At 43.7% G+C, this 15,815-nt stretch overlaps 1 protein-coding gene across 1 annotated transcript in view; it reads left to right on the top strand.

Annotated features, from left to right (window-relative positions):
* Window positions 1-684: 684 nt before the first annotated feature.
* LOC311248363 (uncharacterized protein) overlaps window positions 685-15,815 on the top strand; it is a gene marked incomplete at both ends in the record, with an annotated part of 49,503 nt that continues 34,372 nt past the window's right edge. Inside the window, 3 exons of the mRNA XM_084339256.1 lie at window positions 685-703; window positions 8,763-9,040; window positions 9,276-9,416. Of these exons, the coding sequence (XP_084195382.1) occupies window positions 685-703; window positions 8,763-9,040; window positions 9,276-9,416 (438 nt within the window). The remainder of the gene's footprint in view (window positions 704-8,762; window positions 9,041-9,275; window positions 9,417-15,815) is intronic.

The raw sequence follows: 15,815 nt of genomic DNA on the forward strand, positions 1-15,815 counted from the left end.
CACTGTGGTCTGGCCATTCATCTGTTTTATGTTATTTTCACCAGTCTGTGTTTGGTGCATTTGTGGTCTATGTTGTCTGCATTGTTTCCCCTGTTTTAGTCTTGTGTTCCTCCTGCCTATGTTTTGTAAGTGTGATCTAGTCTTGTGTGGTCTCAGTATTTGTATATTTGATTCTAGTTTATTCCCCAGTGTGTTTCTTTCAGCCTTGTGCTAGTTCTGTTTTACCACAGCTGTGTCTAATCACCAATCACCCTCATGTCTCTAATTAGTTTGTGTATTTAAGTCTTGACTGCCCAGAATCCATTGCTGGGTCATTATTCCTGTTACCCTTGTTCCTGTGTGCTGTCGACCTTGTGTACCTCCCGTGAAGCTTCCCATATTTCCCCGTGAGTCCGTTTATGTATTGTTCGCCACGTTCAGTAAAGCTTGTTATTTTCAACCTCGAGTCGTGCCTCGTCTATCTCACTCTCCACTACCTCTCCTCGTGTTTAAGTCTGCATTTTGGGTTCTACTCACCTCTACCACCATCATGCCATCTAAACGTTCCACTCATCGTAACAGTATGTTATTGCAAATCCCTGCTGTTTTTTCCTTCGACATCATTTAACACAGCTGTAATTGTCACGACACAAGGATTCAGTTCCCTCTCTCAACATCACTGGACGGTATTCATCACACTCCACCATGACGAGGGATAGGGAAGGTTCACACTTATATCACACTCAACAATGAATGAATGAAGTTTATTTTTCGGTCTTGTTTACAGACAAATCAAAAACACACCCGTGTGGACTTACAAAAGGAAAAGAAAAAAGAAAAAAAATCACAAATGTACATATTCAAGGCAAGCTCACACACAAAATCCTAAATCAACGACCGAAAAAAAGGAATAGGCTGAAGCACATGCTTATTTCTGCCTATCCTTTACTAATTCTTTTTTTTATCCACTTTTTCTCCTGTTTTTCTGTGTTTTTCTCCCATCCCAATTTAGTCGTTATGTCAATTCCCCCCTCCCCTTCCTGGTCGTTGCTCGCATGTGCCCCCCACTGGTCGGTCTAGGGAGCCCTGAAGTCTATCAGATGCTTCCTCCGAGACATAGGAGACAGCCAGCAGCATCTTTTCACCTGCCAGCGCGAACTCTCATTGGCGAGGTGTAACGTGTGGGAGGTCACACTACCCTCACCATCTCGCTCCCTCGCTGTGCAGGCGCCCTGACCGACCTGTAGGAGTCGCTGTTTACAACGACCAGATTTCCACCCACCGGCTTCCCTCCCGCTGACTCTGCCCGGAGGCAACGCTGACAGCCGGATTCGATACCAGTGTCTCTCGCGTTGGTGACAAGCGATTAGTCCGCTGCGCCACCCAGCCGCCTATCCTTTACAAATTCTTAAAAACTAAATATATTTTAATATAAGAAGAAACAAAAATTGGGGAAAAAATATGTTTGATGTTTTACTCAAAACTGTACTCCTGAATTATTTTATCCTTTAAGGCTTTTTTAAATCTGCCCTGAGAAAGTACACAACTTCGAGAGAGAGAGAGAGAGAGAGAGAGAGAGAGAGAGAGAGAGAGAGAGAGAGAGAGAGAGAGAGAGAGAGAGAGAGAGAGAGAGAGAGAGAGAGAGAGAGGGAGAGGGAGAGGGAGAGGAAGAGGGAGAGAGAGAGAGTGTGTGTTTGTGTGTGCTATTTGGCAGAACGGTTAAATTATAGTTAAATTATTTCATAATAAAAAGTTAAAAACCAGATATAATCATATACACACAACATGGGTTCTAGTCTACAGTAAAATGCCTCACAGCAGACAAAAAGCCTTTTAGGTATTTTATTGTTTAATATTTAAATGTTCTCACTAACACAAATGTTATTTGTATTAGCCTATATCAGTGTACACAGACAGCTAACAGCTGTTATCTTATGTTATATTATCTTATCTTATGTTATCTTATGTTATCTCTTATCTTATCGTATCTTATATAATCTCTTAGGCTGCGGTTACACCTTTCGTATCATCTTCGTATTGTTTTCATATGCGTATCGCCGCGTATCGCCGCGACGTCGTGCGCCTCGAGTCACACTTTCGTTTTTTTTTCGTTTTGTCACCCGAGCACACTGATGTAGTACACTGCCAAAGCAGTAGGTGGCAGTAGGTGGCAAACATGAAGGCAATTTCAACCAATCAGAACGAATGTGCCAATACACTTCCTGGAAGCTCCAGCAAAGAAAATGTCAATAAGGCAGGCGCCTATGCCGCGCCACCATCTTGCCTATTTACTCAATGCAGCAATTCTTTTTCAGCAAAGCCTAATAAAAGTGCAATAAACAAAACGGATACATTCACTGTGTGTTCTGCCTGTCATTTGTTGATGAAACAAAACTAACATCAACACAAGTGACCACCAAGAGCGGATAGTTTAGTCTAAAAAACGATCGGTAGCATTGTTAGCTGCATGCTAACGTCAATGGAGTATGCCATTATAACAATATAGCATTGTGGCTAGAAGCTAACGTTAGCTCATGCTACTTAGCCAGCACCAAAACTGATGATATCGCGAGCTATCAGTAGTTAGATAACATTAGAGACAACGCGGTGTGTATTAAACAAAGGTGAATAGATGACTGGGCCATTTTGTTTAATGCTTGTTAAGTTGAAAGCGGAGCTCTGAGCTAACAGGGTCTGAATCCTGATAGCTCACGTTAGCCAGCTGCTCATGCAATCGGTAATGCTAGCAGAATGAATGGATGTAAACTTTATTTAACATATTGCATATGGGTACAATACAATACGGCTCAATACAAACAATTGTTAAGGGAATGCAGACTGTTGTAGCTTGGACTGGGGTCCTTATAACAATAACTTGACAACACATGGTAGCTGAAGCTATTTGGGAAACAGAGCTGCCTATGTCCCAAACACACACACTGTTGTCACCGGAAGGGCACGCAGATGGTATCTACTGCGCATGGGCATTTTCGCAACAACGGCTAGCGTGCTGACTACACGCTGTTGTCGATTTGTTTTTTTTGCGTATCTCCAAACGCAAACACAATTTTGCGTTTCAGCCGTATCCACAAAAAAACGCCAAAAAACGCATTTCTGTGTAGATAGGACATCAAACGTCGTCAAAAACTTATAAAAAAACGCCAGGAATACACTAGTCTAACCATAGCCTTAGGATGTCCTGGGATTTCTGCAGGGCTGCTCTCAGACCAGCCTGCTTGACTCCTATAACCCCAATGCAGTGCTTCACAATACGACTAAGAGCATTTTCACACTTAGGTATTTAAACCAACAAATCATGGAAAACACAATAGAGACTTTCATGTCCCTGGTGAGGTGTTAAACTCTTCCCAGGGCTTCATATGATCCTGAAAGGGAACAGAGGAAGTGGCACCAGCGTGTGGTTCCTCAGCTGCACAGCCGCAGAGAGGAAGGCGCTCCAGAGGGTCGTCAACTCGGCCCAGAAAATCATTGGATGCCCTCTCCCCTCACTGGAAGAAATATACAACTCAGTGGCGGCTGCTGACCAAATTTTTTGGTGAAGCACAAATTATTATATTATATTATATTTATAAAACATCCCCCCATGTGTGTGTCAGTAGTGGCTGGTGAGTTCAAAAATTGGGGAGGACGGGAGATAATAAAGAAGTACAGACACAGTGTGGTTATGAAGACAGCAGACAGACACTACAGTTAAAGACAACAGGCACTAGTAATAAATACCTTGGAGCAGGGACGTGCACAGGACTTTAGAGGGGCAGGTGCTCAAAGGCTGAAAAGGGCACTGGGCCTGTGCTATTTTTGGGGGCCCTTTTTGGGCGGGAGGGGCCGTTTTATGCTTTTTGGGATTTTTTGGTGATCAAATATTCAATATTGAACTATAATAATCAGTGCAGGAGCTCACTTATCCTTGAAAGACACTTTTATCACTGACTTAAAAGGCCCATACATCTCCATAAATGTTCAGGGCGGAGGGAATAAGTGCTTACCCTACAGACCCCAAGTCTGTTAGGACAGCAAACTCGGTTGGCACTGCTCAAAACTTACCTTTTTAAAATAGCTTTTAAATGCATTATTATCTTTATTTCATTGTCTTATTTTTCTTTATTTCTATACATTTTACTTAAATATTTTATGTATCATTTTGTATCATTGTTTTATGTAGTTGTTTTATCATTTTATTTGTTCTTTTTTAATGTCAACATATTATTTAAATTATTCAAATTATTCAAATGGACATGTTCCGTTGTGATGTCACAGTATGATGTCATAATCAAACATTCTAGAACATTTGTGATGTCACAGTATGATGTCATAATAGAACATTCTAGAACATTTGTGGTGTCACAGTATGATGTCATAATCAAACATTCTAGAGCATTTGTGATGTCATAGTATGATGTCATAATCAAACATTCCAGAACATTTGTGATGTCACAGTATGGTGTCATAATCAAACATTCTAGAACATTTGTGATGTCACAGTATGATGTCATAATCAAACATTCTAGAACATTTGTGATGTCACAGTATGATGTCATAATAGAACATTCTAGAACATTTGTGATGTCACAGTATGATGTCATAATCAAACATTCTAGAACATTTGTGATGTCACAGTATGATGTCATAATCAAACATTCTAGAACATTTGTGATGTCACAGTATGATGTCATAATAGAACATTCTAGAACATTTGTGATGTCACAGTATGTCATAATAGAACATTCTAGAACATTTGTGTACAGTATATATTCAACAATTCTCTCAGAAGGTCTCAAATCTCAGAAGACCAAGTGAAGATATCACTTGTTGTTTCCGGCTACTTGTCTGTAAGCTTGAATATATTCTGTAGATACAATTTAAAATCCCCACATGGAAAAGGAAACAATGTCCTGTACAATCCTTAATGAGCTGCGTCTGGAGGGAAGGCTCTGTGATGTGGTTATTAAAGTCAACAGCACTGAGTTTAATGCCCACAAGGCCCTCCTGTGTGACTGCAGTGACTATTTCAGGTAAGTTTAGCTTGGTTCAGGTTAGCTTGAACCCTTTTTGGGCGGGGAGGGGCCGTTTTATGCTTTTTGGGGTTTTTTGGTGATCAAATATTGAATATTGAACTATGTTGGACTCAAACATGTTCCATTGTGATGTCACAGTATGATGTCATAATCAAACATTCTAGAACATTTGTGATGTTACAGTATGATGTCATAATAGAAAATTCTAGAACATTTGTGATGTCACAGTATGATGTCATAACTCTTATGCCCCCCTAACGATTTTGCAGAGTTGTCACCTTAGTGCATGAAAAGATTGCATCACGTTCAAGGTAATAAAAAACTTAATTTGTAATATTTAGTTCCAATTCTTTTTTTATGAATACCACTATGAACCTAACTCAACATATCTATAAAAGATTCCAAATATTTCCGTTTGTAGGGTTATGGTTAGGGTTAGGGTTGGGGTTAGGGTTAGGGTTGGGGTTGGGGTTGGGGTTGGGGTTAGGGTTAGGTTCGGGGACTGTTGAGCAAGTGTTGGGGTGGGCACGGGCACAGGGATGAGATTTTACCTTATCCTAATCTTTCTGTCTGGGTAACCCTAACCCTAACCCTAATGGCAAGAAATAAACCACTATGGACGGTTTGAAAGCTAATATTGTTAACTTTTGTGTTAGAGGGTTTCAAAATCTAATCTTTCCAAATTCTGTGAATAATGGAAAATAAGCAAACGGACACAATTTCATGACATAATAATCAACACAGCCATCGTTGTACACAGAAACACAAAAAATATAGGCAAAAAACACAAAATAGTTGCTAAGGGGGCAGAAGGGATAATCAAACATTCTAGAGCATTTGTGATGTCACAGTATGATGTCATAATCAAACATTCTAGAACATTTGTGATATCACAGTATAATGTCATAATCAAACATTCTAGAACATTTGTGATGTCACAGTATGATGTCATAATCAAACATTCTAGAACATTTGTGATGTCACAGTATGATCATAATCAAACATTCTAGAACATTTGTGTCATAGAACATTCTAGAACATTTGTGATGTCACAGTATGATGTCATAATAGAACATTCTAGAACATTTGTGTACAGTATGTATTCAACAATTCTCTCAGAAGATCTCAAATCTCAGAAGACCAAGTGAAGATATCACTTGTTGTTTCCGGCTACTTGTCTGTAAGCTTGAATATATTCTGTAGATACAATTTAAAATCCCCACATGGAAAAGGAAACAATGTCCTGTACAATCCTTAATGAGCTGCGTCTGGAGGGAAGGTTCTGTGATGTGGTTATTAAAGTCAACAGCACTGAGTTGAATGCCCACAAGGCCCTCCTGTGTGACTGCAGTGACTATTTCAGGTAAGTTTAGCTTGGTTCAGGTTATCTTGGTTGAGGTTAGCTTGATTCAGGTTAGCTTGGTTCAGGTTAGCTTGGTTAGTAAACAGATACCATACTGTACTTTTACTGTAAACAGATACTATACTGTACTTCTACTGTAAACAGATACTATACTGTATGTCTACTGTAAAAAGATACTATACTGTACGTCTACTGTAAAAAGATACTATACTGCACTTCTACTGTAAACAGATACTATACTGTACTTCTACTGTAAACATATACTATACTGTACTTCTACTGTAAAAAGATACTATACTGTACGTCTACTGTAAACAGATACTATACTGTACTTCTACTGTAAAAATACTATACTGTACTTATACTGTAAACATATAATAGACTGTACTTCTACTGTAAACAGATACTGTACTTCTACTGTAAACCGATACTATACTGTACTTCTACTGTAAACATATACTATACTGTACTTCTACTGTAAACCGATACTATACTGTACTTCTACTGTAAACAGATACTATACTGTACTTCTACTGTAAACAGATACTATACTGTACTTCTACTGTAAAAAGATACTATACTTCTACTGTGCTAAGACCCTATACTTCTACAGTGAAAATATATTACTACTAGGGCTGTCCCCGACTAAGGATTTGGATAGTCGACTATGATTGGCCAAAATTTGCCGTTAGTCGATTAGTCGACTATAAAAAAAAAAAATATATATATATATATATATATATTTTTGTATCATTCCATTTGGGCTGTGGGGGGTGCTTAATGTCTGAAGGAGTAGACTGAAGGCTTCTTGTCCTCTGCAAAAGCATGCAATTGGTCCACTGATGGATACATCTTGATATTTGTCTAGTCTAGTGTGTTCATTAGATGGGTGAAATCCTCTTTCAGTGCCTCTGTGCCTGTTTTCTTAGGCAGTTGGCCTCTGGTATGCATGCCATTAGCGTTAGCCACGCTTCTAAGAGGTTGGCAGTCGACTACGGCTCCCTTCGACCGATTAGTCGACTATTCGACTAATAGGGGTCAGCCCTAATTACTACACAGGACAGAATGTTGCTTACTGTTGACTCATCAGATATCTCTATACTCTGCGTCCCACAGAGCCCTCTTCACTCGCTGGAGCGACTCAGAGCAACTCCTCTACACTATCCCTGGGGTGTCCCCGGGTATGATGCAGCTCATCATAGAGTACGCCTACACACGCTTTGTGCTGGTGACAGCAGAGAACGTGAAAGAGCTTCTGGTGGCTGCAGACCAGTTTCTCATCACTGGCATAGTAGGAGCGTGCTCTGACTTCCTAGAAGGCCAGCTGTCTCTGGAAAACTGTGTCGGCATCTGGAGGTTCGCAGACATCTACTGCTGCCCTGACCTGAGGTGCAAGGCCCATCTCTTCACCGTGTGCCACTTTGAGGAGATGTTGCACATCTCACAGGAGTTTGTGGAGCTGTCCCCGCAGCAACTGGTGGACATCATCGAGAGGGATGACCTGAACGTGAAGAGCGAGGAGACGGTGTTCGAGGCCGTCCTCCGTTGGATCTACCACTCCCGTGAGGAGCGTAAAACACACATGCCTTTGCTGCTGCCCAAGGTAACTAATTGTATTACGGATACACAAACATGGTTCCTAGTGCCTGAGCCACATTTATTTTTTTTATTTTATTTTTATTATTTTATTTTTTCTTGTTTGTCTGTCTCTTGTCAAGGTCATTATGATTCATGTTACTGTTATTATTGGTGTCGTCGCTTTTGTCATTATTATTATTATTATTATTATTATTATTATTATTATTATTATTATTATTATTATTATTATTATTATTATTATTATTATTATTATTATTATTATTATTATTATTATTATTATTATTATTATTTTATTGTACTGTTATGTTCTGTTTTATGTATGAAAATAAAATAAAATAAAAACATTTATAAAAAAATAAATAATAATAACTGTGCATTACATTAAGACAACACTAGGTTCCCTAGTACAGTGGTTCTCAAACAGTTGGGTCCAAACTGTTCCCTAGCAACAGAAACCGTCTACAACCAATGTCTAAGTTGTACCCGCTGTCTGCTTGTCTCTTCCCAGGTTCGCATGGGCTTGATGAGGCCTGACTACTTCAGGAGCAACGTCCAGAACAACCCTGTGGTGAGGGACAGCCACGACTGTAGGCCCCTCATCCTCAGCGTCCTGAACCCCCCTGGCTCCGACAGGCTCCCAAACCCCCTGACCCGCCCACGCCTGCCCCAGGAGGTCCTATTGGCCATCGGAGGCCGGAGTGACATGGAGGCTTACAATATCCGAGCCGGTGGATGGATGGACGTGAGCGTTGAGGGGGAGAGTCGCCGGGTCTTCCACGGCACAGCTTATCTCCACGATCTGGTCTACTGCGTCGGCGGCTGGGACGGCATAGGAGAGCTCAGCAGTGTGCGCAGGTTCAACCCCGTCGCTCGCAGCTGGCTGCAGGCGGCTCCCATGCACTCACGCCGCTGTTACGTCAGCGTGGTCGTGTTGGATGGCTGTATCTACGCCATGGGAGGGAGAGACGGACACGTGGCACTGAACACCGCCGAGCGCTACGAGCCTGAAACCAACCAGTGGACACTGATCTCACCCATGTTGGAGCGCAGGAACTCCGCCGGGGCAGCAGCCCTCCAGGGCAAGGTGGGTGGAACTGAGGGACACATGGTGCTAGATGAACACAAGGAACGGTAGATCAGAAATCATAAATGTCTTTATTGCCAAGTAAGCTTGCACATACGAAAGATGTGTCTGGGTCCTTTGGTGCATCAACATTAACAGACAATTAAAGTAGAATGAAATCAAATGGAATATATAAACTAAATTAGAATATTCTTTCTTATTACAGGTTTACATCTGTGGTGGCTTCAACGGGGAGGAAGATCTGCTCACAGCTGAGTGCTACAGCCCAGACACCGACCAGTGGACTCTGATCGCCCCCATGAGCAGCAGGCGTAGAGGACTGGGAGTCGCTGCGTACGGAGGACAAGTCTATGCGGTAGGTGCACACGGAGACTAATGCTTTATACTAGATATTTCTATAGATATGTATCATTTGACTTGCAATGCTGCTGTGATGCCCTCATTTCCCTAAGTGGATTAATACAGTGTCTGCCTGCCTGCCTGCCTGAGCCACACACTAAAACATTCCTCTCATGTGTCCTGTCCTCAGGTGGGAGGGTGTGAAGGTGGAAACAACCTGCGTAGCGCGGAGGCCTACATCCCCTTGACTGACTCCTGGAGCGCCCTGCCCGCCATGCTCACCCCCCGCTGCTACTTTGGCATCGCGGTGCTGGACGACCTGCTCTTCGTGGTCGGAGGCTACAGTGACTTCATCACCCCCTCCAACAAGGTGGAGCGCTACGACCAGAGCAGCGACAGGTGGACTGCAGCCGAGAACATGAGGATCCGGCGCGGTGGCCTAAGCTGCTGCATAATGCATGGCCTGCCTAACATGAGCCAGTACGCTGCTCCCGGTGGAGGAGGAGGAGCAGGAGGAGGAGGAGGAGGAGAGGGAGGAGGAGGAGGAGAAAGGAGGAGGAAGAGGAGGAGGAGGCAGTGACCCCTGCAGTGACCCCTGGAGGAGGAGGGGGAGGAGGAGGAGCAGGAGGAGGAGGAGGAGGATGAGGAGGAGGAGGATGAGGAGGAGGAGGAGGAGGAGGAGGATGAGGAGGAAGAGGAGGAGGAGGAAGAGGAGGAGGAGGAAGAGGATGAGGAGGAGGAGGATGAGGAGGAGGAGGAGGAAGAGGAGGAGCAGGAGGAGGAGAAAGATGAGGAAGAGTAGGAGCAGGAGCAGGAGGAGCAGGAGGAGGAGGAGGAAGATGAGGAAGTTGAGGAACAGGAGCAGGAGGAGGAGGAGGAAGAGGAGGAAGATGTGGAAGAGTAGGAGGAGGAGGAGGAGGATTAGGAGGAGGAGAAGCAGGAGGAGGAGGAAGAGTAGGAGGAGGAGGAGGATTAGGAGGAGGAGGAGGTGGAGGAGGAAGAGGAGGAAGAGAAGGAGGAGGAAGAGGAGGAGGATGAGGAAGAGGAGGAAGAGGAGGAGGAAGATGAGGAAGAGTTGGAGGAGAAGGAGGATGAGGAAGATGAGGAGGTGGAGGAGGAGGAGGCAGCAGGGGATCCATAAGAACCTTAAACATTTATTAGACTAAAAGAAATCCTAAGAAATTAGTAAATTACTATCAGCCAAAGGTGGTGCATTTCTTTCTTCTAGTTATTCAGACAATATCGGTTTTTAGTTTGTGTAATGTAATGTAATATCTGTTTTTAGTTTGTGTAATGTAATGTAATATCTGTTTTTAGTTTGTGTAATGCACATAATATGGGACTTTTATCCATATGGTTGAGCCTGTTAGGAATTGCACCCCCAACCCAAGCAGATTGCAGATCACTCTCTCTATATGGAGGTAAAAAAGAAAATATGGTAAAAATAATTGGCATAAAAAGGGACACTTTTTTATGAGGCACAAAAGGGCAGGTGCTTGTGCACCCGTTGGGCTCTATGTGTGCACGTGCCTGCTCGCTGTGCCCTTGAGCAAGGCACCTCAGCTTTAACCGCTCCAGTGTTAGCTGCTCAGGGGCCAGTAGTAGAGTGCCTGACCATAGTGTCTTTATACCTATATCACTGGACATATAAATGCATATTAAATCAAATCAAATTGATTTGTAAAGCCCGAAATCACAAGTTAGTGTCCTCATGGGCCGGACAAGTCTTCTTTAGACTATTCAAGAAGAAACATCCCAATAAATCAAGAACAAAAAACCCACCATGAAATCCAAAATACATGTAAAGTAATAAATGCAACACTCCCAGACATACCCCAGCGAAGGTAAGGAAAAACCTATAGCAATAGGAAAAAAGCACCACAGGCGATGTGGAGGAGAGAAACCTTAGAAGGGCCGTTCAAAGGGGGGATCCCCCTTCTTGGATGTCGGTGATAATAGTGTTGCTATGGATGGGTGGAGAATAAAACAGGCGAATAGTTGGTATGTATGTACATATACGTGTAATAAAACACAAATATGTGCATGCAATAGCAACTGGGGTACATACGAACATTTTTGAAACATTTAAATATATTACAACTCTGTACATACTGTACATGTGATTAGCATTATACTCAGTAGAACAAATGTATATATCTTATACCCAGCTTAATCACTATATTAATATTACTATTGCACTTTACTGTTACATTTGCACTTGGGTTGGATGCCCCACTTATTTTCATTGTAATGTACTTATGCTGTATGATGACAATACATTTCAATGTAATCTAATCCAGTGGTTCTCAAACTTTTTACACCAAGTACCACCTGAGAACGTAGCTGGCTCTCCAAGAACCACCATATGACCGGCGTTAAAATACAGTCTATTCAGCTATGCACAGTTCACGCAGGAGGCAAATGTATTCCTAATACCATTATTTATTGTTAACTTTTGTCAGACACAGCCACAATGTACAAAGGGATAGCACTAGAACTAGCAAACGCTTCCACACAACTCATACAATGCAAGGGGCATTGAGAACATAATAACTAACATTCTCACATAGCAAGTGAGAAAATTAAGAACAACTGTATTTCAGCAAATGTACTTAATTCTCTCTCTCTCTCTCTCTCTCTCTCTCTCTCTCTCTCTCTCTCTCTCTCCCTCACACAGCAAGCAATTGTCCGTCATTCTCTCTCACACTCACACACACACACACACACACACAATTATTTTGTTACAAAAACTTAATTTCCTGCATTCTGGTGCAGGAATTTTTGAATTTTTACCCTTTAAATGCCAGTGTTTGTGATGGGCATCACAAATTATTGTAAAAAAGAAAAGAAAACACATATTCAATACATTTTTGAATGTTTACCCTTTAAATGCCAGTTTGTGTGATGGCATCACAAATTATTGTTAAAAAAAACACAAAAAGTAAAATATTTACAATATATCAAATGCAAAGTACATTTTTCTGGGGGGGATTATTACAGGCTAGGCATGTGTCAATGATTAGCAGCAACACATATTTTGATGGATTTTTTGTAATGTCAGATTTAACACCAACTCTTTTCAGAAAAGTGGGAGTATTTCATTTTTTATCTGACATTACAAGAAATCTAAAAATAAATGGTTATGATCAAGGCTGAAGTTGAATTAAAGATTTATGACTGTTTAGACTGCAGACTCTGTCACAGTGATCTCCTGGTTGTTCCCCACTTAGATTATCTAACTATCGCGCTGCCGCAACCAGAAACACTGGCCTGGCCTGCTTCTAAGTTCAGTGGCCTGACTGCAAAAAAAAAAAAAAAAAAACGTTTTTTTTTTTTTTTTTTTTAGCGTTTTTGAAATGTTTTCAAGTACCACCAGCAGTACCACCAAGTACCACTAGTGGTACGCGTACCACAGTTTGAGAACCACTGATCTAATCTAACTGGTACTATGACCTGAATGATGGTCCTAGAGGTCAGTGATTTGATGCTCTTTTGGTGTCTTGGCGATGGTGGCGTAAGAAAGTGCTGTCTTAAGAGAGTGCCGTCTTAACAGGTCGTCGGCAATCTCCCATATAGGCATTGGATTGGGTGGAGAGCTAGTGACTGCATGTGAATGCCCTCGTATGCCCTGTGTATGGGGCAGGCCCGAACTGGCCATCGGGACGTTCGGGACGAATCCCGATGGGCCGGAAGTAAAGTGGGCTGGTCAAAAAAAAAAAAAAAAAATTGGGGGGTTTGACTGGCCCATTTAGTCCACTCCGAACGGCCCACTTTCAGGGTAGGGCTGAAAAAGTTAGATGTAAAAATTTAAATTGCCACAGAAAGATGCTTAAAAATTGCCTACTAGCTCTTGCAGTGATTTCAGTCATCTCCCAGGCTACATGGTCTGTACGGCGGGACGGTGTGGGCCAGTGTGAGTCGGTGTGTGGGCCACTAATGTGGGCCGGTGTGTGGGCCGGTGTGTGGGCCGGTGTGTGGGCCAGTGTGTGAGTTGGTGTGTGGGCCAGTGTGTGAGTCGGTGTGTGGGCCACTAATGTGGGCCGGTATGTGGGCCGGTGTGTGGGCCGGTGTGTGGGCCGGAGTGTGGGCCGGTGTGTGGGCCGGTGTGTGGGCCAGAGTGTGGGCTGGTGTGTGGGCCAGTGTGTGGGCCAGTGTGAGGGCCGATGTGTGGGCCAGTGTGAGGGCCAGTGTGAGGGCCGGTGTGTTGGCCGGTGTGTGGGCCAGTGTGAGGGCCGGTGTGTGGGCCAGTGTGTGGGCCAGTGTGAGGGCCGGTGTGTGGGCCGGTGTGTGGGCCAGTGTGTGGGCCAGTGTGTGGGCCAGTGTGAGGGCCAGTGTGAGGGCCGGTGTGTTGGCCGGTGTGTGGGCCAGTGTGAGGGCCGGTGTGTGGGCCAGTGTGTGGGCCAGTGTGAGGGCCGGTGTGTTGGCCAGTGTGTGGGCCAGTGTGAGGGCCGGTGTGTTGGCCGGTGTGTGGGCCAGTGTGAGGGCCGGTGTGTGGGCCAGTGTGTGGGCCAGTGTGAGGGCCGGTGTGTGGGCCGGTGTGTGGGCCGGTGTGTGGGCCAGTGTGTGGGCCAGTGTGAGGGCCGGTGTGTGGGCCGGCAGTGGCGCCGGCAGGATTAAATTCCATAGTACGCATGCTCGCTCGCACAGAAACAGTCCATCCAGATGATGTAGCCTACACAGCGCTCTACTACAGATACACTACCCAGAGTGCAACGACACACATAGGTGACAATTGTGTGTGTGCGCGCGGGCCGGAGTGACTCTGAACGTCTCAGGCTGAATTTGTGTCCCCTAGCCTATCCGTGACATCCAACGAGAGAAACTCAATGCCATTTGGAGCATACCGCGTAGCCTAATTCTCTGACACCGTAGCCTATTCTCTGACAATATAAGCCTTCAGAGATGTTTTTTGTTGTCCTTTTAATGAAGGAATACTCTCCAAATCAGATAACACGGACGGTTGCTTCTACTGTGCGATCTGCCTGCCATTGCTGTTTGAATGAAGATTTGCTTCTGTGTTGTCAAAGTGGGCAGGGGTGAGGTGGGTTCTAGGAGTAAGGTCAAGCAGTAGTCTGACCAGTTTGTTTTGTGATGTTTGTAATCTTGTTTTTAGCGCCTTTGAGGTGCTTTGGTACCATGAGGTGCAAGCATAGTCGTAGTACCCTTGGATGAGTGCTCCTGCCATCTCTATGTACTTACCTGCATATAATCCTTTTTACATATTTGTAGATACTATATCTATATTACATTTATTTATTTAATTGATTTGTTTATTTGGACGGGACAATGCAAAATTAATGAACACTGTGGAGTGTAAAATTTGCCGGATTTAGCACGAGGCTAATTTCCATCCGGTGTCCCCAAACATAAAAACTGGACTCATAGAAACAGTAAGAAATGTACAAAAACAGGACACATAAAAACAGTTTCAAATACATGACAGCAATACACAGAAATACTAGTGGCTAAATATATATGTCACATAGGGCGGCTACGTGGCGTAGTGGGCAAGGCGCTCGCCATGAATGCGGAGACGCTGGGATCGCCTGTTCGATCCCAGCGCTCCACATTGCTTTCAGTTTAGCTGGTCGTCCGTACTAATACACATTGGCCGTATTAGGGGGTGGGAAACTGATGGGTGGGGATCGGGCGTTGTGGACAGCGACTCCTACAGGTCGGTTGGTGCGCCTGCGCAGTAGAATCAGGAAGTGTCGGGGGCAGCGTGAGCCTCCCACGCGTTACTCCTCGCCACTGACAGATCGAGCTGCGCAGGTGAAAAGATGCGACTGCTGTTACCTCAAGTACCGGAGGGGACTTGTGCTATGTATGACTTAGTCCACATTGCAGCCGGCTTGTGGGAGGCAAGAAATAGCGTTCGTGACAGGGGAGGGTTGAATTGGATGATACGAAATTGGGATGGGAGAAAATATAGAAAATGGGAGAAAAAGTGGATCAAAAAAAGATATATGTCACATGTGTTCACATGACTGGTTGGTCTTCAGCCATTTTTGTGTTGCTCTCTAAAAGAAGCAAGGGTGGGGCTTTCCCTTGTGGAAATGGGGAGTGTTACGAGCTGGCTCAAGCTCGCAAAACAAGAGAGGGAAGATACAGGCACAATTTAAGAAATAACAAAATAATTTATTAAATTATACTAGTAATTATCAGCCAATATGATTGAGTATCAGTGTGTAAGCAAGCAGTGTGTGGATGAGAGTGTGTATATGTGCAGCCTGAATGTTGTAAGTGTGTAAAACCAAAGTAAGTGTCCAAACAAACAAAAGGAACCAAACCAGGTGGAGAGATCGAGACCAGAGACCAGAGGAAGCCTCCCTCTATATCCTGACTGGGACACACCAACCCAGGTGTGCCCCAATTAGCCTGACGAGCCTCCCCCACAGCAAGCAAACAACAACGT

This window comes from Notolepis coatsorum (assembly GCF_963971535.1).
Source record: "Notolepis coatsorum genome assembly, contig: SCAFFOLD_355, whole genome shotgun sequence".
Taxonomy (NCBI): domain Eukaryota; kingdom Metazoa; phylum Chordata; class Actinopteri; order Aulopiformes; family Paralepididae; genus Notolepis; species Notolepis coatsorum.